The sequence below is a fragment of the Jaculus jaculus genome, chromosome 13, assembly GCF_020740685.1.
Source record: "Jaculus jaculus isolate mJacJac1 chromosome 13, mJacJac1.mat.Y.cur, whole genome shotgun sequence".
Lineage (NCBI taxonomy): Eukaryota > Metazoa > Chordata > Mammalia > Rodentia > Dipodidae > Jaculus > Jaculus jaculus.
Genome location: NC_059114.1, coordinates 28,443,884 through 28,470,718, shown reverse-complemented (window position 1 = coordinate 28,470,718; position 26,835 = coordinate 28,443,884). Strand labels below are relative to the sequence as shown.

At 53.8% G+C, this 26,835-nt stretch overlaps 3 protein-coding genes across 18 annotated transcripts in view; 1 reads left to right on the top strand and 2 right to left on the bottom strand.

Annotated features, from left to right (window-relative positions):
• The window catches only part of Pitpnm2 (phosphatidylinositol transfer protein membrane associated 2), a 200,010-nt gene extending 182,172 nt beyond the window's left edge, over positions 1–17,838 (top strand). For 7 of the 11 annotated variants that reach the window (XM_045132547.1, XM_045132551.1, XM_045132552.1 and 4 more), the window contains 19 exons: positions 2,151–2,255; positions 2,423–2,493; positions 4,410–4,657; positions 5,088–5,277; positions 5,402–5,521; positions 6,372–6,610; positions 6,975–7,153; positions 8,151–8,321; positions 8,827–8,976; positions 9,983–10,147; positions 10,974–11,135; positions 11,876–12,024; positions 12,332–12,448; positions 12,764–12,880; positions 12,989–13,137; positions 13,223–13,372; positions 14,456–14,639; positions 14,718–14,846; positions 14,931–17,838. In XM_045132547.1, coding sequence (XP_044988482.1) covers positions 2,151–2,255; positions 2,423–2,493; positions 4,410–4,657; positions 5,088–5,277; positions 5,402–5,521; positions 6,372–6,610; positions 6,975–7,153; positions 8,151–8,321; positions 8,827–8,976; positions 9,983–10,147; positions 10,974–11,135; positions 11,876–12,024; positions 12,332–12,448; positions 12,764–12,880; positions 12,989–13,137; positions 13,223–13,372; positions 14,456–14,639; positions 14,718–14,846; positions 14,931–15,254 — 3,119 coding nt within the window. In that variant the 3' untranslated portion in view covers positions 15,255–17,838. Of the gene's footprint in view, positions 1–2,150; positions 2,256–2,422; positions 2,494–2,768; positions 2,942–4,409; positions 4,658–5,087; positions 5,278–5,401; positions 5,522–6,371; positions 6,611–6,974; positions 7,154–8,150; positions 8,322–8,826; positions 8,977–9,982; positions 10,148–10,973; positions 11,136–11,875; positions 12,025–12,331; positions 12,449–12,763; positions 12,881–12,988; positions 13,138–13,222; positions 13,373–14,455; positions 14,640–14,717; positions 14,847–14,930 lie in introns of those variants that run through there. The other 4 variants (XM_045132553.1, XM_045132554.1, XM_045132555.1 and 1 more) reach the window with 4 other exon arrangements.
• Positions 17,839–18,386: 548 nt separating this feature from the next.
• Arl6ip4 (ADP ribosylation factor like GTPase 6 interacting protein 4) lies at positions 18,387–22,543 on the bottom strand. Of its 5 annotated transcripts, none has more exons than XM_045132561.1 (6): positions 22,405–22,543; positions 20,219–20,397; positions 19,383–19,682; positions 19,188–19,305; positions 18,696–18,765; positions 18,387–18,618 (listed from the first exon to the last, which is right to left on the bottom strand). In XM_045132561.1, exons 2-6 carry the CDS (start codon positions 20,379–20,381, stop codon positions 18,562–18,564), a joined length of 708 nt encoding a protein of 235 aa, XP_044988496.1. In that variant the 5' UTR covers positions 20,382–20,397; positions 22,405–22,543; the 3' UTR covers positions 18,387–18,561. The 5 variants fall into 5 exon arrangements, with proteins under 5 accessions (XP_044988496.1, XP_044988494.1, XP_044988495.1 ...); XM_045132559.1 differs by lacking the exon at positions 22,405–22,543 and adding an exon at positions 20,792–21,217; XM_045132560.1 differs by lacking the exon at positions 22,405–22,543 and adding an exon at positions 20,764–20,789.
• Positions 22,361–25,464, bottom strand: Ogfod2 (2-oxoglutarate and iron dependent oxygenase domain containing 2). 2 transcript variants are annotated; one of them, XM_004668479.2, is made up of 7 exons: positions 25,303–25,464; positions 24,772–24,828; positions 23,798–23,911; positions 23,611–23,710; positions 23,222–23,349; positions 22,749–23,006; positions 22,361–22,685 (listed from the first exon to the last, which is right to left on the bottom strand). In XM_004668479.2, exons 1-7 carry the CDS (start codon positions 25,432–25,434, stop codon positions 22,422–22,424), a joined length of 1,053 nt encoding a protein of 350 aa, XP_004668536.2. In that variant the 5' UTR covers positions 25,435–25,464; the 3' UTR covers positions 22,361–22,421. The 2 variants fall into 2 exon arrangements, with proteins under 2 accessions (XP_004668536.2, XP_044988493.1); XM_045132558.1 differs by lacking the exons at positions 23,798–23,911; positions 24,772–24,828; positions 25,303–25,464 and having other exon boundaries at positions 23,474–23,613.
• Between the last annotated feature and the right edge of the window lie 1,371 nt (positions 25,465–26,835).

Here is a 26,835-nt window from a genome sequence, read left to right as displayed (position 1 = left end):
GGCTAGGGTGGGACACAGAGGATGAGATGAGGTCACTGGAAAGCCACCTCTCTTTTTAAAAATATTTTTAGCCAGGCGTGCTGGCGCACGCCTTTAATCCAAACACTTGGGAGGCAGAGGTAGGAGGATCACTGTGAGTTTGAGGCCACCCTGAGATTAGATAGTGCATTCCAGGTCAGCCTGGAACTACAGTGAGACACTACCTCAAAAAAACAAAAAAAAAATTATATTTATTTATTTGAGAGAGAGAGAATGGGTGTACTAGAGCCTCTAGCCACTGCAAATGAATCCCAGATGCATGCACTACCTTGTGTATCTGCCTTATGTGGGTCCTGGGGAATCAAACCTGGATCCTTTGGCTTTGCAGGGAAGTACCTTAACCACTAAGCCATCTGTCCAGCTCCCACCTCTCTTGAGTCTTCAGTCTTAGGTTCACCTTGACTTAAGTTGGGCTGGCCTGGGGGCCTACCAAGAGGGAACCACTTTCCTGCATCCCCATAAAGGACACCCAGCCTCACTGAGGCATTTTCCATGTGAATTTATTTTCTTAAGAAGTATGACACTATGTCCTAAGTTGTTGTGCTTAGTTTATTGTGTATTTCCTTATTTTTTCTTGATTAAATTAATGTAAACTAAATATGCATCTAAAGTAGGCACCTTAAAAAAATGCAATAAGCAGAAATTAGATGAATTGCCCATTTTCCCATAATCTCAAAATAAGCATGGTGGACACATAGCTGTGGATCACCCGTGCAGGAAAAGGCAAGTAGCTCTCAGGGTGCCCTGGCTGATGCTCTTAAAGAAAATACAGAGACCAGCTGGCAGGCATAGTGAGACAGGTCCTCCTGCAGGCTAGCAGCTGGGCCAGCTCCAGTGCACACACAAAGCAGAGGCTCAGAAAGAGACAGGGTCAGCAGGCAGTACTCACTGCTCTCTTGCAGTGTATGGAAATAAAACATTCTTCTTTAAGAGAGACAGAGAGGCACACAGAGGCCCACAGCTACACAGCAAGGCCCTCTCATGCCACCACCATTGCTTAGAGGAGCCAAGAAGCCTAAGTGTGGCATCTTGGTTAACTGGCCAGCCAGACCAAGAGGTGCCTGGTTTATCCTAGGACTGGACAACCTGAAAGGGGTGGCAGGTGGCTCTTGAGCCAACTTCTGTACCAGTGGCCTTCACAGGCATGGAGAAGGGTCTTTGGTGTCCCACTCCTCCCAGCTAGCTTTGTTCTTGACAAGAGGAAAATACACATTTAGTGTAGGAAAGGTTGTAGGAGAGAAGAGCTGCCAACACCAATTGTGTCAGAACAGCAGTGTCCCACAGATCCTGATCCAGGGGCCCACTGGTGGCCTAAGGAGGAGTGCCAACATGAGCCCCAACCCAAGCAGCTGCCCTGGCCCTGGGTAGGTGGGGGTCTGGAAAAGGAGGCATGAGATGCAGTGTTTATAGCAGCATTCCTCACCTCACGCATGTTCATGGACATTAAACCAAATCAGCTAATGAATAGAGAGCCTGAAGGATATGGTAGAGCCATACAAAAGAAAGAAATACCAACAATCCTTTTAATGTGAATGAGCTTCAAAAGCACAGTATTAATGTGGACAAAGCCAGGATTAGAAGACCACATACTGTGTGATATTGTCATTGGGAAATGTCTAAAACAGGCAAAGGCCCAGAGGAGACTGATGGTGTCCAGGGGCTGGGGGCAGGAAGTGAAGACTGACTGCTCATGAGTTAGTGATTAAAAGTGATGAGAATGTTCTGGAACTGGACAGTGATGATGTCTGCAGGAAAATGGTGGGAAAAAGTTGGGAGTAGTGGAACGTGCCTTTAATTCCAGCACTTGGGTGGGAGAGGTAGGAGGATCACTGAGTTTGAGACCAGTTTGGGACTACACAGTGAATTCCAGGTCAGCTTGAGCCAGTGTGACCCTACCTCAAAAAACAAACAAACAAAAAAAGGTAGAAAAGGTTAATTTTATGTGATATGATGGGGGAAAGAGGTCAGGTAATGTGAAGCTATGTGGCTATCCTTTGACAAGAAGGGAAAGCACAGAGCACAGAGTTCAGTACATTGGGCATGCAGGCTCAAAGAGCACAAGGGTTCCGTTATGGCCCACAGTCCCCACTGAAGCTCTTTCTCTTCCCCAGAGGACCTGTCTGATTCAGAGGAAATATTTCCCAAGGACATTACCAAGTGGAGCTCCAATGACCTCATGGACAAAATGGAGAGCCTGGAGCCAGAGGACCCGCAGGGTAACCAGCTCAGGGACTGCTGGGCACAGCCCACTCCTTTCTCACCTAGCTCTTCAACAGTGGTTGGACTTGGGGGCTTGGGCGGACTCCTGGGCCAGAATTCGTTTGCCATGGCTACTGGGCTGCCGGTTGCACCCACAGCTCATGGCATGGCTTCTGTGTTGCAGACAGTCTGTATCGCCAGAGCAGCCCTGAGTTCAGGGTGGCCTCCAGTGTGGAACAGCTGAACATCATTGAGGTGGGTGTTTACCCAGATGCTGAGGGAACAGGGCTGTGCTGCCTAAGGCTATGGAGAAGAGGCCAGGTGTTGAGGGTTCATCTATGGCATAGCCTCACACCTACATTTAGCCAGCACTCCCCAGAGAGAGGCCCAGGGTCCCCTTTCCTTGCCACCCTGCCATTCCTCTTTCACCTATGTCCCTGAGAACAGGGCAACAGCAGATATTCCCCCAAGGAAAACCTTGACCAAGGTCCACCTTTGGGAAAGTAAAATGGGAAACTTATAAATTGCAGACTAAAAATAAGATCTTCACCCTGTACCCAGCCTGTCTGCGGTTCCTGAAGATAAAAAGACTGATGGGGAGGAAGCAAAAGTCGCCTAGGCAGAAGTGATATGGTCATAGCCTGCAGGGTGGCCTTTGGGGCCAGGCAAAGTTCAGTATGTCCAATAAAGCTGTCTTTGTGGAGCCTGTGTCCGCTTCAGGGGTTCTTTGCTAGAGCTTGTGCTCCCTCCTTCACGTGTGGGCTCTCAGAGCTGTTTGTACTTGGGACAGGAGCCGGGCTGAGCCAGGCTGTCCCATGCACTGCTCTAACCCCAGGCTGCAACTCCATGGCAACCCCCATCCCTGCAGAGAGCCTAGGTGAGGCAACCACATCTCTCCTCCTCCTGGGGTCATCTGTTTTGAGGTCTGAGATCGAGGTGGACTTTTCTAGAAGGAATAGTAAGCAAAGAGAGTGATTTCCAGTTGCTGCTTCATGCTAGACAAAGCAAATGGAGGCCCTCCCCACCCGTAGTACTTACAGCTCTGACTGTTCCCCAGGGAAGGGACAGAGGGAGCTCAAGATCTGCCTATAGATGTACATTTAGAACCCAGCACTGATTTGGGGGCATCACCATCCAGCCAGACCCCTCTTCTTGCAGTGGCCCCCCTGAACTGGAACTTTCCCTTGTAGAAGGGATGGCTTTATGGAGACCCTAACTGGAGGATGCCCTGGCTTCCATGGGTCTGTTCCCAATGAAGTGGAGGGCAGGGGGAGTTCCTACCTTAGGGCAAGTATTAAGAGTTATGTTTCACAGGCATCTGTGAGTCCTTCATGGGCCCAGCCAGACAGGAGCATATAAGGCTCTTATTCCCAATAGCTCAGCCCCACCTTTTCTTCCATAGCCCTGGGTTTACTGTGTTGGAGAGGTCCTTGTACATTGCCTGATGGGAATGTCCAGCTCACCCAAGCCAACTGGTGGTGGAGACAGGTGCTCCTGCCCTTGCTCTAGAAGGAGACTCAGCCTTATGTCCATCACCTGGGTCCCTTCTGCTCTTTTTCCTTCTTCCCTACCAATATCCACACCCTTGGACTTAGCATAGCCAAGCAAATACCAGTGGCCCTTCTTGGACATACCCCCAATCGCATATCACAAGCTCAGGGAGGCTGGGGGGTGGGCAGTTAAAGGAGGCCTCCTTGGAACAAGACTGACCTGAGCTTTGGCAGGGACTCTAGGTTCTGGTCTTCCTGGGCCTCCCTTCACTCCACCACCTTGTCTCTGGAAGGAGCAGCTTTGTATCCCTGTGCACAGCTGTGCATTCTGGGCTCTCACTTTGACCTCACAGCAGACATGGCCAGTAGGAAAGTGGGATGACGGTCTTCTCTCCCTGATAGAAGGAAGGTATTGGGGCCCTGCCTCTGTCTGTCTGCTCTTGGGGACCTTGGTCTTAGATTCTAGATATGGCAAGGCCTGGGGTTGAGTGACACGTGGAAACCCCTCAAAGCTCCAGGCAGAGGAGTGGACTTGCTACTGTAATCCCAACAACTCCTAGTAACCCCTGAGGATCTCGGCCTGTATAGCCCTCCTAAAAACAGATCCATGCAACTAGCCCCAAAGACCAGGGCTGAGCCTCTGACTCCCTGTATCTGAGTGCTCGTCCTTGCCCCGTGCAGGATGAGGTGAGCCAGCCACTAGCTGCACCACCCTCCAAGATCCACGTGCTGCTGCTGGTGCTGCACGGAGGCACCATCCTGGACAATGGAGCTGGGGATCCCAGCTCCAAGCAGGGTGACACCAACACTATTGCCAACGTGTTCGACACCGTCATGCATGTGCACTACCCCAGTGCCCTAGGCCACCTCGCCATCCGCTTGGTGCCCTGCCCACCCATCTGTGCTGACGCCTTCGCCCTTGTCTCCAAGTGAGTGGCATGTGCCCACCAGCACCCAACCTTGGCCACAGAGAGTGGCCAAAACAGTGCATCTGGCCCCTAAACATTAGGTGGCTCCCCTACGGTTGGGCTGTCTATTCAGATGTCCTTTCCTGTCACCCAGCTCTCTCTGCCCAGAAACAGCATGACCTATGCACATAGGCTGATCTCGGATTCCAAAATGGATCTGAGGTTGAGCTCAGTGCCCAATTCTGTAGCATGGGGTGCTGACCTGTTTTGGGAATACAGGTCTACTTAGTGTGACCCTGGACCCCTGAGCCTGCCCAGGACCTGGCTTGGGAAATGATGAATACTTGGGGATATGTCATTCTGCCTGGCCTGCTGCCTAAGTCATGGGAAGGGGCCTTTTGGGTTGAGCTGAATTTACCTACTATCTGCTGATCTGGCCCCTTGCCCTTAGCCTCAGCCCCTATGGCCATGATGAAGGCTGTCTATCCAGCAGCCAGGACCATATCCCCCTGGCTGCCCTGCCCCTGTTGGCTACTTCCTCACCTCAGTACCAGGAGGCAGTTGCTACAGTGATTCAGCGGGCCAACCTGGCCTATGGGGACTTCATCAAGTCCCAGGAGGGTGTGACCTTCAATGGACAGGTGAGTATAGAGGGCTAGGGGAAAACTAGGGTGGGCTGGCTGAAGGACCAGGGGCAGGGGATGGCATTCCACAGCCTACAACCCAACAGGGTGAATATGCAGGCCTCTGCCCTCCTGCCTCTAGGTCTGTCTTATTGGGGACTGTGTCGGGGGCATCCTGGCATTTGATGCCTTATGCTACAGCAACCAGCCAGTATCTGAGAGTCAGAGCAGCAGCCGCCGGGGCAGTGTGGTCAGCATGCAGGTACCCAAGCACGGGCAAGCAAGGTGGGAGGGAGGTGGTAGGAAGGAAGGGTCTTGCTTTGACACCACACCTCCACTGAGGTTTGTGGTATCTGGTGTGTCACAGTCCAGCTGCCTCACCTGATGCAGGACATCAAGTTATCACCAGGCCTATGCTATGCTCCATGAGCAGAGTTCCCAGCAAAGACCCCAGGAGCTGGCTTAAACACCACCCAGCTCGGGTCATCTCAGCAATATTGGAGCCCCTGAGGCCCAGCAGGAGCTCCCCTCCAGGGCAAGAGACAGAGAGCTAGGAAAATCATGGGGAGCAAAGGATACCTGAGTCTTGGGTCAGTCAGGGAGGGCACCCCAAACAGATCTACAGCAGCCCAAAGAAGCCAAGAGTGTTTCTCAGAATCCCCTAGCAGATGGACAGAAAAAGCAGTTTGCTGGTATAGGTGACCAAAGGTAGCAGGGCAGGAATGTGGGAGTGGGAGAATGGCTGTGGTGTGCCAGAGCCCAGGAGAGCATGTGACTTCACAGGCCACAAATGCAGGAACTGCATTGCATGGAGTGATTCTGTCCTGAGAGGTGAGACAAACAGACCCTATACATTTTGTAGCAGGGAAGGAGGCCCTGATGCCCCCCTGCTGTAGAGTGGTAATCCTTTAGGGAAGATCACCTGGTCCTAGATGGCCAGCAGGTCTGCTAGGATTTGGCTGGTGGTATGAGAGGCAGGGAAACAAGACCTTTCCTGCTGGCTTGGGTGAGAAGCTTGCAGCTGGATAGTGGACAGCAGTGACTGTAGTCAGAAGAAAGGGACTCATGGGACGTTGAGGAAGATGCAGTGAGCCTCTGTGGGGCCATTACAGGACACTGACATGTTGTCCCCGGGCATCCTGGTGAACACGGCACACAGCTCCAGTGGTGGTGGCAGTGGCAATGGTGGTGGCTCCAACCTGGAGAGCAGTCGGCACCTGAGCCGCAGCAACATCGACATCCCCCGCAGCAATGGCACTGAAGACTCCAAAAGGCAGCTGCCCCGCAAGAGGAGTGACTCATCCACCTATGAGCTGGATACCATCCAGCAGCACCAGGCCTTCCTGTCCAGGTGGGGCTCAGGAACACTGTCACGGAGTCCCAGCGTGAAAGCACAAAAGGCTCCTTCACCTCCCTATGTACCAGCTGGCATGGAGTCCTGTGGGTCCCTGCCAGGCACTGGTTGGGGGCACCCCATCTTAACTGGGTGTCATGGTCCTGTATGCACCAAGGGTCCCCCTCAGCCACAGGAAACATATGGTCCTGAGAGTAGGAGTGGGGAGGTACAGTCAGGCGGCATGTGTTCTGGTCAGGGCTGTTCAAGGACCCACCGTCACTAGAGGTGTCCTGGCAATGCAGTTAGGACAGCACAAGATGCTCAAGGAAGGCTAGCCCTAAGAAGGATTTTGGTGTGACCTGCACGTCCTCTACTGCAGCCTCCATGCGAGCGTGCTGAGGAATGAGCCCAATGCCCGCCGCTCGAGCAGCTCCACCATGCTGGATGGCACCGGAGCCCTGGGCAAATTTGACTTTGAGATTGCTGACCTCTTCCTCTTCGGGTGCCCACTAGGACTGGTTCTAGCCTTGAGGAAAACTGTCATCCCCTCTCTGGACGGTAAGAGCCCTGCAGGGGCAGGACAGGACATACAAGTTGGGCAAGGTCCTCCAAGGACCCAACCAAAAGGCCATGGTCATACCCCCACCATTCCAGTATCCCTACCCACCAAAGGCCCCTGCTGTCCCCTGCAGCTTTGACAGCTCAGTCACCTGCCCATCCTCCAACACCTGCTGCTATATGCTTCTGCAAGATGCTTGGAAGCACAGGGGATGGATGCATAGCATAGCAAGGTCAGGAGGGAAGGTTCTGTCCAGGGTCACATGAGACAGACCCATTCTCCAAGTACAGGATGCTCCCAGGGACAGATGTGACCTGAGTACAGTGGCATTGCAGCTCCTCAGTCTCCATGGAGTGGGAGATGGAGGCTGGACTACTGGTTGAGTATTCCCAACATCAGAAATCCCTGCCCTGGAACTAGGGAGATGGCTCACTTGGTAAAGTGATTGTCATGCATGCATTAAGACCTGTTTGGATCCTCAGCACCCACTTTAAAGCCAGGCATGGTGGCATGCACCTGTAATCTAGTGCTGAGGAGGCTGAGAGAGGAGGAGCCTTAGGGCTTGCTGGCTAGCTAGTCTAACCATATCAGGTTCAGTAAGAGACCTTGTCTCAAGATGATGATGATGATGATGATGATGATGATGATGATAAAGTGTGAAGCTGGGCATGCAGACTCACTCCTCTGATCCCAGAACTCATGAGGGAAGCTGAGGCCTAGGGGTCACAGTGAGGTCAGGACCAGCTTGGGCTACACAGTGAGTTTCTGGTCAGTTTGGGCTAAAGTGAAATCTTGCCTCAAAAAAAATGTGGGGGAATTGGAATTCTGATACATCTTACAATACCTGAGGACATTCTGTCTAGTTAAACAGCTTGTCACAAAAAGATAAATACCATAGGACTACCTTAATATGGAGATCTAGTGTTCAAGGCCAGGCTGGCCTACATACTAAGACACCCACTGTAGTCTCTGCAACTGATCTCCCCAACTCCCCAGTTTTCCAGCTGCGACCAGCTTGCCAGCAAGTGTACAACCTCTTCCACCCTGCGGACCCATCAGCCTCTCGCCTGGAGCCACTGCTGGAGCGGCGCTTCCATGCCCTGCCACCCTTCAGCATCCCCCGCTACCAGCGCTACCCGCTGGGGGATGGCTGCTCCACACTGTTGGGTGAGACTCCCTGGGAAGTAGTTGACATTCTTCAGGTTAAGGGTGGCCCCTGTGGTGCAGCCCACACCCACCCTGTGGTTCTCCCAGGGATGAAGAGTCAGTTACAGATACCTGTCCCTAGTGGACACCTATCTGAGTCCATACCTACTGAAGTCCAGGTACGTCATGCTCACTGACTCCTGTTGGGCACGAGAGCCTCCCCAGAGTAGTAACCAGAGCCAGACTCCCCTTCTCACTGCCTGGGCCTCCAACCCAATGGGGACACAGCTAAGAACCAAAAATGCCCTCATCAAGTTGGGGGCATTGTGGGTTGGGCCCATCATGGCAGGCCCAGAGATGGCTGAGAGTATGGGAGGGAGCACCCCCAGAATGGCTTGTCCTCAGCCCCAGCGTGTCCTGGCATCTTGTTGTGTCTGGTCCTCGAGGAGCCCAAGTCTGTGTTGTGTGTGCAGATGGCCCACATGACTGTTCTTGTCCTCTCTGTTCTCTCCCCATCTGCCTCCAGTAGAGACCGTGCAGAGAAACCCCGAGCTGGTCCTAGAGGGCGGCCCCCTGGCCCCTCTCCCCCACGGGGACAGCTACATGGAAACCAGTATCCCTGTTCCCGCGCTCACCTGGCAAGACGGGCCCCGCCAGAGCCCGGGCTGTGCTGAGTGTGTGTATCCCCACCCCCATGGTGACTGACGTCTGCTTGGCTGCTGGTCCCTGGTCCTCATACCCCTTTGTTCCCTCTTTGGCCACTCAGAATTTGTGGGAACTTGTTAGCTTGGATGAAGACCCTGCATGACCCTAGGGAGTTAGCCTTGGTGCCTCCTCTCTGCCCACAGTGGGCCAGAAGCTAAGGCAACTCAAAGCAAAGTGGTCACAGTGACCCTGAAATGGGCAGAAGCTATATCAGCATCAGCGTGTCAGTTACTTTCTAAGGGTGCAGTCCCTCCTTCTTAAGGCTATAGGGTTAGATCGGGGAAAGCCTAAAGTCAGCCATTCCTACCTCTCACGTAGGAGAAGCTCTCAGTCTTGGTGAGAATTTGGGGTCCCTGGGTCCCACCCCCTTTGGTACCCCATCCAGACTAGCTTCTTTTCTTAAACCCTGCCCTCCCTGTTCTATGCAATCCACAGCCTGGGCCCAGGTGAGCCCTCAGCTCCTGCCTTTATCCCCAGACACCACTAGGCTAGTTTGATGTGACCCATCAGTAAGGGCCACCCAGGGGCTGCCTCCTCCTGAGTCCTTAGCTTATGCAGGGCATCCCTGGAACTGTCTCAGGCCCCTTTGTCAGCATCACTACAACCCAGGGTGGGCTGCTCTCATCACCAAGCTTTGTGTTGGGCCAATCTGGATCCATCCCAAAGGCTTAGAAGGCCTCAGAGATGCTGGAACTGCCAGAAAGTAGCTGTGGAGTCACGTGTGGGGCAAGAAATGGCCAGGGGGGAAAGGAGCCCATGCATTGTTTTCCTACCCTGTGTCTGTGTCCATCTATCCTTCCCTGCCCATCCCTCCTCCTCCCTGCCTCCACTCAGGCTCTTGGCACTCACAGGCCTGAGATGGACATACTCTGGTCTGCCCAACCCTAGACCTGGCACACTGGCCTCCCCTAGGGTGGGGGAAGCTGGAACCAGGCTGAGCCTCCCTTACCTGAGTTTCTATCTCTGTCAATCTACAGCAGACGCACTCCAGACCCATAACACAGTCTTCCAAGAACATGCAGCCCCCTCATCACCAAGCATGGCCTCTGCCAGCCGTGGCTTCCGCAGAGCCAGTGAGATCAGCATCGCCAGCCAGGTGTCGGGCATGGCTGAGAGCTACACAGCATCTAACATCGCCCAGAGTGAGTGCCACCCCCGGCTCCCTCCTGTCATAGAGGTCTCAGCCTGAAGCTGTTACAGTCATGTGGTGGTATTCTTAGCTGCCATGACTGGGGAGAGTGTGCTGAATCCCTTGCAGGACAGGACAGCCCCACTACTGTGACTACACAGCAGTACTAGCCCAAAGAAACAGGCTTATCAGGAGGACTGGCCCTGCCTACCTCGGAAGCCCTGTTGGGGTAGGAGCAGGTTCTCTAGGCTGTGGTAAGAGCAGCTTGGCCCAAACTGAGGCTGGTATGGATGTTTCTGGGGGGTTTTGGTTTTTTCTTTAATATATTTTATTTATTTGAGAGCGAAAAAGAGGTGGGGAGGGGGAGAATGTGCATGCCAGGGCCTCCAGCCACAGCAAATGAACTCCAGATGTGTGCGTCCCCTTGTACACCTGGCTTACATGGGCCCTGGGGAATTGAACCTGGGTCCTTTGGTTTTGCAGGCAAATGCCTTAACTGCTAAGCCATCTTTCCAGCCCCCCCCCCCACACCCAGTTTTTAAATTTTTTTTTTTTTTTTTTTTTTTTTGAGGTAGGGTTTCACTCTAGCCCAGGCTGACCTGGAATTCACTAGGTAGTCTAAGGGTGGCCATGAACTCACAGTGACCCTCCTACTTCAGCCTCCCTAGTGCTGGGATTAAAGGCGTAGGTCACCATGTCTGGCTGGAGGGTTCTTTAAGGGGAGGGTCTTCCCTTAGTGGGCCCAGGCTTTGGCTATGTCCTCACATCCTCTCTGGCTCGTAACAATCTGGTGGCCCTGGTGGGGGTATAGCTGAGCCAACCCCGTTCTTGCTTCTCAGAGGCTCCCTCTGCACTCAGCCACACCCCCAGCATCAGGCGTCTGTCCCTGCTGGCCCTGCCCCCCCCATCCCTCACCATCCAGGGTCCCTGTCCCTGGGCCAGGCAGGTGAGCCCCAACCTGGAGCGAGGCCCCTGTCTCTCTGACGTGGACATCAGAAAAGGTACCCTGCCTATAGCACATTCTTCCTGTAACTCAGGGTCACTCACTGTTGCCAAGCATGCCTCAACCAGCTCACTACCAAGCCCTGCTTCCCCTATCCCAGCCCCACTGAGGCTAACAGCAAATTCAGTTTTGGGTGGGAAGGACAGGCTTTCAGGGAAGAAAAGGTGTGGCTAGAATTAGCTAGGGGCCAGGGATCCTGAGGAGACCAAGGGACCTCCCTTGGGTCCTTGTCTCACAGGCTCTAAGCAGAACTTAAAAGAACTTAGACCCATGAGATAGACTGCAGTCACCTGCCCTAGCATGCTTCACGCTGTTTCTCCATGACCAACTGCTGGAAAGCCCTGGGCTGCACCACTCACCCTGCTGCATCCACCATGGTCAAGGCACTGAGGAGGGCAGCAGGCCTCACCTATAGTTTCTGGAATTATAAAATCAAAGGCCCTCTACTCCTTTTACCAGCCTTAGCTTGGGGAAGGAAGGAGAGGCCCAGAGCTTCAGCAAGGGCAGGATGAACGACAGCACTGTGCCCTTTGTAGAGACCCTCGGCACTGCCTCAGTCCACCTGGCACCTTCTGCCCACACAGCTGCTTGCCTGTCACCATCCTAGGAGAAAATCTGCTTTGGCTACAGCTGGAGGGAGGGTTAGTCTGGGCTAAACAGACCTAAGGAACCAGGAGGCCCTCTGAGGTCCCTGTTCAGGGACCCAACCAGCACAGTTACAGCCCCTCCTCTTGGCAGTTGCTGCAAAATGGTGGGGCCAGAAGCGGATCGACTATGCCCTCTACTGCCCTGATGCTCTCACAGCCTTCCCCACTGTGGCCCTTCCCCACCTCTTCCATGCCAGCTACTGGGAGTCAACTGATGTGGTCTCCTTTCTGCTGAGACAGGTACCACAGTCTCACTGCCCAGACATAGCCAGGCTTTACAGGAGATCCTGAGGGGGTGGATGAGGGACCATGGAGGAGGGGAGGTCCTTTCTGTCTCCCATCAGCACAGAGCACACTGGGATATGTACTTGGGGATATTGGGATGGGAGGAATGCATTGCACTTTCATAGGGCACGAGACTTAAAGGGTTGGACAGTGTCCCCCAAACTCTCTCAGATTCTGACTGCTGGTTCCTGAGGCTGCTGAGCCTCCCCTAGAGCAACAGCCCAGATTTGAACCTGCCCCATGGACTGTCTCTGCCCCCCAGGTCATGCGGCATGACAGCTCCAGCATCCTAGAACTGGATGGCAAGGAAGTGTCCGTGTTCACGCCTTCACAGCCAAGAGAGAAATGGCAGCGCAAAAGGACCCATGTAAAACTGCGGGTGAGGATCTGTTGGGTGTCCTATCTAATCAGAAGCCCCGTGTCACAGAGAAAGAAACTGAGTTTTATAGACACATGCCGTCTCGTCCAATCCTCACAGTAATGTGAGGTTAGAGCTGCAAGCCCACTTGACAGACAAGGAAGGAATACCCCTCCTTCCTCCCTTTCTCTCCTGGCCAGGTCACTTGGCTAAACCACACCACAGGCTGTCTGGCTCTGTACCCAAGCTCACACCCTCAGGAGTATGAGCTGAACCTAGAAGACCCCAATCACCTCCATGTCCCTCCCTGACCCCAACACACTATCCCCTCCCCAGAATGTGACAGCCAACCACCGGATCAATGATGCAGTTGCCAATGAGGATGGCCCACAGGTTGTGACAGGCCGGTTCATGTATGGGCCCCTGGACATGGTCACGCTGACTGGGGAGAAGGTAAGCATGTGGAGGACTGGGGCAGTCTCTGCCTCCCCCGTGGCCAAGGTCAGGGGAATGAGGCTAGGGCACTGTGGTCAGCTTGTGACTAGCTTGCCTGGGCCCCAGGTGGATGTGCACATCATGATGCAGCCACCCTCAGGTGAGTGGCTGCACCTGGACACACTGGTGACCAACAGCAGTGGGCGTGTCTCCTACACCATCCCTGAGACGCACCGCCTGGGGGTGGGCGTCTACCCCATCAAGATGGTGGTCAGGTATGCATCTCTGATGGGGGAGCAGGGTAGGGTGTGCAGGAGGAAGGGCTCTGGCTGATTCTGACAAACTGTCCCTGCTGGCCAGGGGAGACCACACATTTGCCGACAGCTACATCACTGTGCTGCCCAAGGGCACGGAGTTCGTGGTCTTCAGTATCGATGGCTCCTTTGCCGCCAGTGTGTCCATCATGGGCAGTGACCCCAAGGTGCGCGCCGGGGCCGTGGATGTGGTGCGGTGAGTGGCCTCAAGGGGTGCAGTATGACTGCCAGAAGGTAGTTGGGCTCAGCAGGCTCAACAGCAGGGAGCTTCTGCAGGCCAGGTGGGGGAAAAACAGATGGCACCACAGGGGGACTCTTGACACACTGACTAGCTGTTTGACCTTGGGAAAATTGAAGGTTTTGATACCTGGCCTCAGTTCTCAGGTATCCCCTTTATGGACACACACCCAAGAGGACTGGAGCTTGCTCAGGCCCCCTGCAAGCTATGTGCCCTGTGAAGGTTTGCCACTACCACTAACCTTTATTACCAGTGTTGTTCAAGTCCAGTCAGAGATGTGCTTTTTCCTTTGTTTTTTTCCAGTCACCCTGATGCATGCTAGACAAATGGTGTGCTATACCCAGCTGTTTTTACTGTTTTGGTTTTTTGAGGTAGGGTTTCGCTCTAGCCCAAGCTGAACTGGAATTCAGTATGTAGTCTCCGGGTGGCCTTGAACTCAAGGTAATCCTCCTACCTCTGCCTCCCAAGTGATGGAATGTGTGTAAAGGTGTGGTTTGCATGTGTGTAGGCCTGTGTGCAGGTATGCACATGTTTGTATGTGCCTGTGGAGAGCAGAGGTCAACATCAGGTTTTTTGATGACTCTCCACCTTATTCGAGAGAGGATCTCTGAATCTAGAGTTCACTAATTCAGCTACATTAGCCAGTGAGTCTGAGCTTCCCTGTCTGTCTTCCTAGCCCTAGGACTAGAGGCGCATATAGCCACACCCTGGGTTTTGGGGTTCTAAACTCAGGTCCTCATGCTATGCCCAGCTGTCAGGCCTCTTTTTATATTTTAAGACATGGTCTCACTGAGTTGCCTAGGCTGGTCTTGAGTTCACTGTATAATCCAGACAGGTCTTGAACTTGCAACCCTCTTGCCTCAACCACCTAAGTAACTGGAATTATCACCAAAGCAGCTGGGGACCACATCTAAGATGTACTTGGACCAAGCTAAAGATGTTCTTTTCAGTGACCCAAGTGGGCACCAGTTGGGTAGGAGAGAACTCTAAGAAGAGGAAGGGTGGTCATGGGACACACAGGTTTGCCCCTTACCACCACAGGCACTGGCAGGACCTGGGCTACCTCATCATCTACGTGACGGGTCGGCCTGACATGCAGAAGCAGCGGGTGGTGGCATGGCTGGCCCAGCACAACTTCCCCCATGGCGTGGTGTCCTTCTGTGACGGCCTAGTGCATGACCCACTACGGCACAAGGCCAACTTCCTGAAGCTGCTCATCTCTGAGGTGGGGCCTGGGAGGATGGGGACAGGGTAGGGAGGGGCAGGAGGGCCAGGCCTATGCCCATGCCCATTTCACTCACAGCTGCACCTGCGCGCACATGCGGCCTATGGCTCCACAAAGGACGTGGCGGTCTATAGCTCCATCAGCCTATCTCCCATGCACATCTACATTGTGGGCCGGCCCACCAAGAAGCTGCAGCAGCAGTGCCAGGTAAGTGGCACAATGCAGGGACATAGGCTGGCAGGTTGGTAACCTCAGCCCCTTGACAGCCTATTCCCACCTCTGCCCCTACAGTTCATCACTGATGGCTATGCAGCCCACCTGGCCCAGCTCAAGTACAATCATCGGGCACGGCCAGCTCGCAACACAGCCACTCGCATGGCACTACGCAAAGGCAGCTTTGGCCTACCTGGCCAGGGTGACTTCCTGCGATCCCGGAATCACCTGTTCCGCACCATCTCAGCCCAGCCCAGTGGGCCCAGCCACCGGCATGATCGGACACAAAGCCAAGCAGACAGTGAGCAGCGGGGCCAGCGCAGCATGAGTGTAGCGGCCAGCTGCTGGGGCCGTGCTATGACTGGCCGGCTTGAACCAGGGGCAGCCATAGGCCCCAAGTAGGGCACCGTTATGAGACGCTGTGGTCTCCATGGTGCTAGGCCAGGGCACCAGCCCTACTTTTAGGCCTGGCCTGGGCACACACAGGTGGCTGGGGACAAGCACAGACGAGACGTGGCCTGAGAGCTTATCCCAGGGCCCTTAGTTGGACATGGCCATGCCACACAGTCTTTCCAGCCTTGCCTCATGTCCTAGGTTCTGAAGAGTTCAGCTTGTCATGGAGGCTGGCGGGACATCCAGCCATGATGAAGAGACCTAGCCTAAGAGGCACTTATGGATATTGTGCCCTGCATTGATCTCCCAGCCTCCTGGTGCCAAGTGTAGGCCTGCCACTTCCCTAACCATTGACTCCCCTCCCCAGGTTCCCTCCCATTTGGTAGCAGCTCCAGCAGGGGTCCCAGCCTGCTTCTTGATGATGCCAGTTTCTCAACTGTTCAACCTCACTGGTTTTGCACTGATTTTTGAAAGTGGAGACCCATTACCATCTCCTATGGCTACAGACTCATTGGCATGCATAGAAATTCAGTACTTGGTGATCCAGTAACTGTCACCACACAGAATGTTCCAGTGTGGCAAATCCTCATGCAAGCAGGAGACAGGCCATATCTTCATTTCTATAGCCCTACCTGGCCTGCTGGGGCCATGGCAGCCCAATGGCAATCCTGAACTGATGCCCACCCATCCACCTGTCCCACCTGGAGCTCAGTGTAGTCACAGGCCTGGTGTCACTCCTGGCCCTGAGCACAGCACAGGCATGAAGCCAGTGAAGCCCAAAGCCAGTTCCTGAGAAGCCCATCTTGGGCAGCTGGGCTTGGACAAGCCTGGCCTCCACTTCCACTCTTTGCCTGCCAACAGCCAAGGCCCTATGCCATGGCTGCTGCCTGCCCAGCCACCCATGTTTCTACGCCTTTCTACTTCTCAATCTGATTTCTATAATGTTTTTTTAAATGAGCAATCCTTGGCTGCTTCCTTTTTTCTTAACTCTCAGTGTAAGTGCAGCCCCCTGCACATTGGAAACACCCAGCACTGTGATGGGGTCCAGCCTGTGCCCTATACCTGGCCCCTGTGGCAAGGTGTGGGCTCCCACTTGACCCATTAATTCCACTGAATTTCTACTCTGGGGCGGGAGGGTACGCTGAAGTTTTCTTAATGCCAATTCCGTTTTGATGCCGAATCTAAGAAGCCACAGCTCTCTTCCTTAGCTTAAAGGCAGGCAGCCTCTTCATTTCTCACCTGAACAGGGAAGCTCTGTCCTGCATGCCAGGTCTGAGCGCCTGCCTTCCCTCCAGCACTGAGCACAACCTCAGCTGTGGCCCTCTGGACTACTCAACTCTGAGCTGGGCGAGCACACTTCGCCCCAGCCAGTTGTTCAGTGATGGGGCTCTGTCCATGAGAAGCTGCCAAGCTGGACTTGGACTCAGGGCCATATCACTGGGCTAAGGAGGTGCACAGGTTGATGCTCTCCTATGTAGATATGTACAGCCAAAGGGGCAAGTAAGTGCTCTGTGATGGCGGGCTTATACAGAGGGGAAGCTATTTATTTTGTGCAGAGAAAAATGTCTGGAGGGATGGAACCTTCAGGGTTTATTCATATTTAAGATGTAGCTTTTTGTTGTTTCAGGCATTATGTATAAAGTACCAATTATTTTATGGACCAAGTTTCCATGTACCTATTAACGTGAAAGTGCAATATTGCCCCTCTGCCCCCAGCAGGAAGCCGCCGGCCAGACAATCACAGCCCACCAAGGGCCATGGCCAGTGCCTCCTCCTCTCTTGGCCCCACTTGATGACCTCCCCCACCCCATTTTGTCTCATCAAGAGAAGCACCTGGAAGCCTCAGGCCCACCTGCAATAAAAGCCAGGGAGGCCCTGTGGGCAGTGGCCTTGGCCTTTCCCCAGCAGCTTTCGCATCTCCACGCTGCCCTGCCTGCCCAACCGCCAGCCATGCCAAGGACAACAGCAATAGTCCCGGGCCTCTCCCAGGGCCCTTGGTCACAGACGGTGACATGGGCAGCCTCCCTTCCAAGCCTCTTCCATATCCAGGTCTGCTTTCTGCCTCCCTAACATTCCTTAGGCACACTCTCCTCTTGAGGAAGCACTATTTTTCCAGAAACTGAGAGAGGGCAAAGTCCTTTTAAATACCAAAAATGTTTACAGTGTCAGGTGCTGAGCTGTAGGGCTCAGGCCTGGCCAATCATAACCAAAGGGTGAGGCAGGCCTCGCTGACTGCCACCCACCCCAGGCCTGTTAGAATAGAAGCCTTAGTCAATCCCACCATGGACCCCCACCCCAGGAATGAGCCTCACCACCAACCAGTACCAACTACCTGCCTTCTCCTTGATTTCTAAAGAGGGATTTAGCAGAGACCCCATCCGTCCCTTCCTGGCTCGGTCTGAGCTGCCCACCCACCTGCCCTGTCATGTTTTCATATCTCAGCCCCCACCTGTCTGTCCTCGTCCATCTGTCTCTCTGGGCTATGTGTAGCAATGTCCTGACTCCCTCCCTTGCTTGTTCCTGCATCGTCTGGCTTGAGTGTGCTCTGTACAGCGTCACTGTCTGTTAAACCAATTAAAGAAGCAAAGGCTTCCTTCTGGACTCATTACTGTGGCGGCACCTCATGGGTATGGGGGCAGGGTGGGGTAGTGGGGCAGGTGCATCCTACCACTGAAGCTGTGGTGGTAAGGGACATTCACCCCAGTAATTGCCACCCACCACCCACAGTGACACCACACATTTATGGGCTAACTATTCTTCCCATGCACAGACCTTATAAGATGGGTCTGCTGGCCTTTGCTCCAGAGGGGACATAGCCAGTAAGCCAGAGCCAAGACTCACACCCAGACCACCTGGCTTCAGTGCCTGGGCTCTTGTCTCTCATCATCTGTGGGCTATGGCATGGGCAGTAGTCTCTCCACAAGCCTGACTGGTCCAACCTGAAGACCAAGGCTAAGGTTGGCTCAGCTTGAGTGTGATCAGGTCTGGCCCATGTGGGTTGACTAAGGACAAACAGGGCAGAGGTGGTTGGGAGATCTACACTCAACCACTACCAAGAAACAAAAGCTCCTTGGGGGTGGGGGTCTTACCCCAGAATTAGCACACTCCCCATCCCTCAGCAGACAGCAAGAGGACAGGAAGTCTAGACCAGGAACATTTAATGTGAGGATACTGCCCTCTTTCAGATGTGCTGCTGCACCCAAGAGGAGGCTGGGCTGGGCAGAGGCCACTCCCCAGAGAAAAGGCAGCTGCTTCCACCCCAACACCCGCCTCTAGACCACCACCAGCAGTCCATTGGCCTTGGCCAGCAAGGCCCTCAGGGAAGCAGCCCAGCTCGCATCTGGAAGGCAAGGCCGTCCCCTCTGGTGGCTTGCTGAGGAAGAAAGAACACAGGAAGGGACCATCAGAAACAGAGCTGCGGTGAAGCATGGGCAAAGGGGCAGAACCAACCTTGTTGATCTCTCTGTGACGTTCTTTGGTTACAATTTCCTCTAAGACCTCACCGTCTCCCTTGATGAGCCTGGGGGTGGGAGCATGTCAACTCAGTAAAGAACAAGCTGGGACACTCATGCCAAAACACAACCACAACCACCTGGCAGAGGGGTCTCAGGACTTAAGTCACACCATCTTGAGCTGGGAGAGGCTGGACACTCCCCACAATCGCCACCCTTAGGGCAGAATGAAGGCAGCACAGGTAGGCTCTGCCTTGGCAGCTTGCACCATCAGCCCAGCCAACATCAACCATTTGAAAAGCTTCTTCAGAGCCCTTCCAGGTCTGCTCACTTAGGATGAGAGGAACAGCTGCGATGCCACAAGTGACCATGTTTTTCCCCACATAGGGCCTTTTTGGAGAGAACCCAACCACCCACCACCAGAGGCACATCCCATGCCAGTACTCCCAGATGCACAGTATGGGACCTGGTTCTACAACTGACATCCCACCTTGTGCGCCCCGTCTCAGGGTCCACCACCTTGCGGATAACACTCTGGCGGGCGTCCCATTCCTCCTTGGTCATGGGCTTCATGGCCTGGATGCGGGACTTCTGCTCATCAGTAAGAACTGGAAGGGAAGATAGGAGGAGGTAGCAGGCCTTGGGAGAGCACCCTTTCTCTCCTGCATGCTGGAGGGCACAGTACCTGGACCATCATCTTCCTCCCCAGCTGATCGGTGCCACTGGTCCAGTGAAGGACCCGGCAGAGCCTCGGCCTGCTGCATGGCTGCCTTCTCCTTGCCTTTCTTCTTCAGCTTCTTCTTCCTCTTCTTCCTCTTCTTCTTCCTCTTCTTATCCTTGTGCTTCCCCTGTTTCCTCCGGCCATCACCGGAGGAAGAGGAGGAGGAAGAGGAGCTAGAAGAACTGGAAGAAGAGGAGGAAGAGCTGGATCGTGGTCTTCGGAACTTGTGCTTGCTTCTCTCTGTGATGCAGGGAGAAAGTAAGGCTGGAAGGCCAGGAGGGCAAGAAGTAAGCCATTGTCCCCTTGCTCTGGATAGGCCAGGCTCAGGCATGTGCAAGACAAGACCCTCCCAGTAGATTCTCCAAATTAACATCTTCAGTCAGGGCTCCAGGAAATTGCTGTCTGTCCCCACCTCTCAGTCCAAACAGCATAAAAGACATGACAAGGGCTGGAGAGATGGCTTAACAATGAAGGCACTTGCCTGCAAAGCCAAAGGACCAAGGTTCAATTTCCCAGGACCCACATAAGCCAGATGTACAAGGTGGCACATGCGTCTGGAATTTGTATGCAGTGGCTGGAGGCCCTGGCAAGCCCATTCTCTCTTTCTCTCAAATAAATAAAAATATATTTTAAGAGGCATGATTAAGTACACCTTTTACTCAAGATGAATGTGGATCCAGCCATATTGATGGTCTCTCAATGCAGGTTCTACACTCTGTACCCCTCACACAGTTTCCCAGTGCCAGTCCCAGGAAGCTAACTGCCGCACCTCCTTCTCCCCACATCCCTGTGGTCCTCACCCTCAGCCCTGGAGGCTCTGCTAGCCTTGCGACCTTGAGATCCAGAGGCTGAGCAGTTCCTCGAGATTTCTTTACTACTACTCTTCTTCCTTCGCTTTTCTGACTCTCGCCCCCGGGACCGACTGCGACTTCTAGAGCGCTTGCCAGATCCAGTGTGAGCCATAGCGACGCGACCCGGGCTGGAGACAGGAAGAAACACGCTTAGGTTATTGGATCTCTCCTTGAGCAGGCCTGCAGAGTGGACCCGCAGGCAGCTTCAACAGAACCTGGTCTTCGGGGCGCCTACTACCCCATCACCGCCAGAGAGAACCACGAGATTGTCTCTCACTGCCTCCTTCTCCCCCCACCACTGGGGACCTCGCTCTGCGGTCCCTTTAAGGACAGACACCCGCGGAGATACTTGGCGCCTGCGCCCCTGCGAATGAGTAGCAGCCTTCAACCGCTAGGGTGTGTGGAGTCCTATCTCGCACTTTCCTAGCCTCCACACCCCACCCCACCCCCGCGTCCCCCAACAAGAAGACCGAGGCCCCACCTCAAACACCCACCCCACCAGACTTCCAACCTACACCACACCTTCAAGTGAAGGATCGGCTGCAAAGTGGCTTCCGGCTCACTTCCGGCCTGGGGTGCTCTGGAGACTGTCTCGACGAGCTCTGAGGTTCAAGTACCATTAGTTCCGAAGTCTACCCTGCCTCTCCAGTTCCACCTGGGGGCGCCCAGGCCTGCGCTGGGCATCCACCTCCCTCACAGCCTCCTCTGGAAAGGTCAGTGTTTTACAGCCTGCTGCCTTTGACGCCCATCTGTTAAACGTTTCTCCCTCTTCCAAGACCGCCCTTCGAACACTTCCACATCACCAGTCTCGGGAAGGCGACCCTTTCGCGCAGTTTTCTCCCCTGCCTTGTTCGTTCCATCACCCAGTAGTTCAAGGTTGCAAACTCAGCTGTCCATCAGGGGCCACATATGATGAGTAAACCCACGGGCCAGTCCAGTGTGCTGCTGGCATTGTGCTCCAGATTTTTTAATATTTTATTTTGGGGGGTTATTTTGAAGGAAGAGCTCACTCTAGCTAAAACTGACTGCAACCTCACTCTGTAGCCCAGGCTGGCCTTGAACTCATGGTATCCTCCTGCCTCAGCCTTTCTAGTGCTGAGACTAAGGGTGTGCTTCACCATGCTCCACTGCTCCAGCATTTTGCAGTGTCGGAATGGGGCTGGTGTTTATATATCTTTCTACCTTCCCAGAAAAGCCAGAATTCAAGATTTTAAAAAGCCCAGAATTTCAAATATGTGACCCCAAAAGCATGGCTAAGCATGCACTGCATCCAGTCTTAGATGCACGCATTGTAAGCCCTTCAATAACAGCAATAATCAGAGAGGTATTATAAAGTGCTTTATAAGTGTTGGGGCTGGAGAGATAGCTTTGCCATTAAGTCTCAGGCCTGCAAAGCCTAAGGACCCAGGTTCAATTCTCCAGGTCCCACGAAAGCCAGATGCACATGGTGGCGCATGCATATGGAGTTCGTTTGCAGTGGAGTGGCTAGAGGCCCTGGTGTGCCCATTCTATCTCCCTCTGTCTCCCTGTCTGTGTCTCTAATAAATAAACAAAAATAAATCTTTAAAGTGCTTTATAGGTGTCAAGTATTCTTACATAGCACCCAGGGCACAAGAAGTCCAGAGCCACACAGCTGGAAGTGGCAGAACTGGGAGTTGAACCCAGAAGATGTGGCTGGCTCTAGTCCCTGCCTTTCGCCCCTCTCCAGTAAGCCCTCAACTCTCATCTACAGATTGTCAGTGGAGGCCCACACAACCCCAGCTCTAGTACTGGTTAAGATCTGTGCTCTTCACTGGAGGCCATGGCCATTCCCCTGTCCAAGACAGATGTCTGGCAAGGTAGTCACCCCTCCCTGTCAGCCCTGACCTATCCCAGAGCCACTAACAAAAGTGCTGCTAGGGCCCAACAGTAGTAGGGCTCCCAATCAGAGTTCACAAGGAGGCTGACCTCTGGTGAAACACATCTTTGCCCAGCTGCTTCTGCTGATGCCCTTCTGAGAACATTCCCTAACCAGGCTTTACTTCAAGCAAACCTGTACAACATCTGTCAAAAGAGTGATCCAGAAGCCAACAGTCCTTTTGATCCAAGGAATGTCAAGGCTGCAGACTTTATTTCTGCCCGCCCAGTCCCCTCACCTCTGGGGGATACAGGCTCAAGTCAGGGCACACACATCCACCATGGTGGGTTCTTCCCGGGTAAAGCCGTCGCTGAAGCCCTCGTCATCCACCAGGTCTGGCTCACGACAACACATGGGACAGAGGTGGTTGCGCACAGCAGAGGCCCGGAGCCAGACGACAAGATTCCAGCGCTCACCAGTGACCAGAGGCCGGGCCCCATGCAATTGGCCACCTCGGTGCAGAACACCCTGGCCCGCAATGTGCTCTACTTCCAGGGGCTCCATCAGGGCTGCAGGTGCCTGTAAATGGTGGCATTCAGACCCAGACACTCATAGCCTCCCTGCCCCACAGGTCTCACTCACCTGGAAGAGGTCTCCAAAATAGAGGGCACCCCCAGTGAACGTCTTGCCCAGGGCTACATTGAGGGTGAGTTCTGCATTATCATAGTGGCAGCCTAACTCCTGGTCCTGGCCCAGAGCATATTTGACCACGAAGGCACGGTGGCTATCAAGACGACCCCCACCGCAGTCTGGGTACAACAGGGCCGTCAGTGGCTGCAAGAAACGCTCCCGCAGTGGTGTCACTAAAGGCTCGTCCAGGCCTAGCTCATGCAGCACCACCTAGAAGAGGGTCCCTGGGATCAGCAGAGATTGTTGGGGAATTACCTGGCACCCCTGGGACATCCCTGACCAAGGATGCTGCTACAGTGCTCAACTCATTTGCTTTCATAGCAATCCTATTGGTCTGAAGGTGGGCAGGTACCTGCAGCCCCTCAGGTGGGTCTCCCACCCCAGCCACCCTCACTGTCTGGGTACATTGGCCAGGCCTCACCGACCCCATAGTTGTTCATGGTGTTGGGCCTTCCCTTGGGCATGTCTGACTGCTCGAAGTGCTCCAGCTCCTCCAGCAGGGCCTGGCAGAATGGCATGGAGAACACGGGCACCCGGTAGATGCGCTTCTCCTCTGAGGAGGGAGGGGTGAACATTGGGCCAAGAGCTCTGAGTCATTCTCTTCATGAACTGCCAAGCATTCTATTGCCCCGTCTCAGTCTCCTCATCTCTGCAGTGGGGACAGTGAGAACACTCACCTCCCGGGGACACTGCCCAGCACCTGGCAGGTTGGTCCCACTGGCCCTCCCAGCTCCTGTTGGTTCAGTTTTCCCCAGCCTCCTGTGCCCAGGTATCTCAGGCTGTCACTGCTGAGTCCTGCAAGGACATGGCTCACCCGACACTGTCTCTAGCCGCTGGAGAAGGCCCTGAAGGTCTGCACCTGGAGATGCACTGTAGCCAGCTGCATCCAGAAACTCAGGGGCAAGAGCTGTATCCTAGGGCAGAGCGCAGCAGCCGTGGAAAGGCAGCCCCCTCCCAAGACTCCTCCTCAGTAACCAGCCCCCGGGCTCCCCACCCAGTACCTGCAGTGAATTATAGACCTCAGGCCGTGCAGGACAATAGGAGCTCGAGATGAGGGCTTTCCTCGCAGCTGACTCCTGCCCCAGCCGCTGGCGCCGCCCCACCTCCTGCTTAAGCTGAGGTGATATGGCAGGTGTTAGCAGGTAGGGCCTCCCATCCCCTTGAAGCCCAAGAAGGAGCTGAGGCTGGAAGTCAAATCTCTGTACACTCTCCAATCTACCTGTGTCTATTGCAGGCACCAAGGTGCTGTAACAGCTGAAAGTCACTTCTCAAAGGGGTCTGTCCAAACTGTAGGCAGCTCCTCCCCTCCCCTCAGCCTGACTGCAATGAAAACCCCTGGCTCCTCAACCAGCAACGCCGCTTGGGGGGGGGGGGGGGGAAGAGTCCCATTAAGTCCAGTACCAAAGGCTGACTCCAACCACTAGCTCCCAGCTAGAGAGACAGCTGAAGATGGATCACGGTCCAGGTACCAGGCTAAGGAAGAGTGGAAGCAACCAGAGACCCACAGCCTTGTTGGGATTTCAACACCACCTGCTAAGAGACTTCAGGCAATTGACTTCTTTGCCCTTCTTTCTTGTCCCAAAATGGGGGTAATAGCTATGCCTATCTCACACAGCTGTTCAGGGGGGTGTGCTGTAGACAGTTTGGCATTTTTCTTTCTTTTTGGGGGGTTTTTTGGTTTTTCGAGGTAGGGTCTCACTCTAGCCCAGGCTGACCTAGAATTCACTATGAAGTCTCAGGGTGGCCTTGAACTCATAGCGATCCTCCTACCTCTGCCTCCCGAGTGCTGGGATTAAAGGTGTGCACCACCATGCCCGGCTAGTTTGGCATTTTTCAATCTTTCTCCTGGTGCTAGGACCTAGGAGAGCAGGGGAGTGGGAGCAGGAAGAGGCTAAGAAGTCCTTCATGTGTCTGGGACTGGCAGGCCTGACACTGTTGGCACAGATCTAGAGGAAGAGCTGGACTGATGTGTTACCTCTTCTAAGAGTTGTAGGAAATCCTTGGAGCTGACACAGCCTCGGCTGCGCAGGAGCTGCAAGAAAGACCAAGTTAGCAGGACTGTGTGACCTTGGGTAAGTCACTAAACATATCTGATCCTCAGTTTCCCCCCTTATTGTAATAGTGGGCTCCGCCGCACAGGATCGTATGATAATTTTGTTAAGCACAGAGCAGCGCTCCCAAGTGCCCCTACCGATACCAACAGAGCACTCTACCTCTTGCCCTGTGCACTCTGCATGTAGGTTCTTGACTTCCTCACTACGGCTTACTAAGGAAATACCATTGTTTCCTCTATAAGAGTAAACTGGGAAGATGACTCTATGGTAAAGGCACTTGCTTGCAAAATCTGCCAATCCCAAATCATCCCCACCTAAATCCGTCGCGCACGCGCGCGAGCAAGTAATTTTTTTTTTTTTTTTTTTTTAGGGTAAGAAAACTGGAGCACCAGGACGCAGGTCCCTCCTGCACCCTCTGCTCACGTCTCCGAGAGCCAGCAGCGGCCACTCACGGGCTCATAGTCCCGGCGCAGCTGCTGCTCGTCCCGGAAGCGCAGGTACAGCCCGTAGCGAGCCACGTACAAGTTCTGGTAGCAGAAACAGGCGCAGCGGCAGAAGCGCTTCTGAGCTCCGGCCGTGGCCATGGTGAAACGCCTCGGGACCCTGAATTTTCCGCAGAGTCGCTTCCGGGTACGCCTCCAACAGAGGAAGGCGTGCCGCCAGCGACCAAGGGATAGTTTTAAGTTCCCAAGAGCAGAAAAGAACGAAGACTCCTCCTTATGCTGCAATTTCCCCACCATGAGGGACAGACTGATGGTGCTCTCACTTCAAGGATAGGTGAGCCGAGGGCTGAGGAGATGACTTGGCAGTTAAAGACACTTGCTTGCAGAGTCTGTGGGCTTGGGTTCAGGTCATTCCCAAGCCATCCCTATAAGTTGGACACAAAAAGTGGTGCAGGGGGTGGCAAAGCCTGATGACCCTGGTTCAAGTCCCCAGTACCCATGTAAAGCCAGATCAGATGCACAAAATGGGCCATGTGTCTGCAGCGGCTAGAGGCCCTGGTGAGAGGGAGTCAGGTAGCTTTGTACTTTAGGGTGACTGGGCCGCAAAGTTACTTAAGTCTGTCCTTGCAATCTCTACTTTACCAGAGATCAAGAGAAAGATCTCTTCTCTCCTTGACTAAAGGAGTTTTTCCATAAACCTAAGCCCCTCCAGGGAGGGAGTTCCCTTCTCCTAGAATTCAAATCTGATCCTGGCATTGTGGTCCATTAAGCATAGCCCCAAAACTTGGCTTCTCGCTGAGTGTAGTGACACACGTTTTTAATCCCAGGAGGCCAAGGTAGGAGGATCACTATGGGTTGGAGGCCACACCGAGGCTACATAGTGAACTCCAGGTCAGCCTAGGCTAGAGTGAGACCCTACCTTGGGGAGGGAAGGACGTGGAACTTAGCTTCATGGCTGGCCTGTTCTTAAGCCAGGCCCTAGCCCAAACCAATCAATCCTCACTCTGGCTCACCTGAGCCTGCAAGTAAGGCCCATCACAATAAGGTTATAAGTAGACACCAGGTGGGTAGCTGGCTGTTCATGTCTCCTGACCTCCCAGGTTCCTGTCCTGGTAAGCCTCTAGGTTGAGATGAGGGGAGATCCCTACTCCCCATGGGCTCCAACATGGCAGAAGCTCTCTGCACTTTTTTTTCTTTCCTCTCTAACTCCCTTTTCGTGTTCCCAGGCCCACATATGGGCTCATGCACCATGTGGGTGCACCCTCCCTTTCATGTATTTCTGAATAAAATGTAATGTTTTATAAATTATCCTTCTCAGTTTGGTTTATCCAATTCATTGGTTAAAAGCAGACCTGGCCAGTGAAGATACTCAACAGTGGACACACACTGCAAGCCTTATAATTGGCCAGCCAGGCCAAATGAGCCAATGGGTGCAATAATGGCACATCTGTCATGGTGGAAACCAACTACCTTCCAATTGGACTAGAGGCCCTTTCCATGGGGGAAAACACATCCCTGATACTAAAAACTTAAAACAGGGGT

Excerpts from the sequence above, each read along its gene's own strand:
- Arl6ip4 (XM_045132561.1), bottom strand. The coding sequence starts at position 20,381 with ATGGCTCACACTGGATCTGGCAAGCGCTCTAGAAGTCGCAGTCGGTCC. Across the intron at positions 19,683-20,218 it reads CAGAGCCTCCAGGGCTGAGG|CCTTACTTTCTCCCTGCATC; the intron begins GTGAGGACCACA and ends CTGGCCTTCCAG. Across the intron at positions 18,619-18,695 it reads GTCACAGAGAGATCAACAAG|CAAGCCACCAGAGGGGACGG; the intron begins GTTGGTTCTGCC and ends TTTCTTCCTCAG.
- Ogfod2 (XM_004668479.2), bottom strand. The coding sequence starts at position 25,434 with ATGGCCACGGCCGGAGCTCAGAAGCGCTTCTGCCGCTGCGCCTGTTTC. Across the intron at positions 23,350-23,610 it reads GCGGCTAGAGACAGTGTCGG|AGGAGAAGCGCATCTACCGG; the intron begins GTGAGCCATGTC and ends CTCCCTCCTCAG. Across the intron at positions 22,686-22,748 it reads ATTTTGGAGACCTCTTCCAG|GCACCTGCAGCCCTGATGGA; the intron begins GTGAGTGAGACC and ends CACCATTTACAG.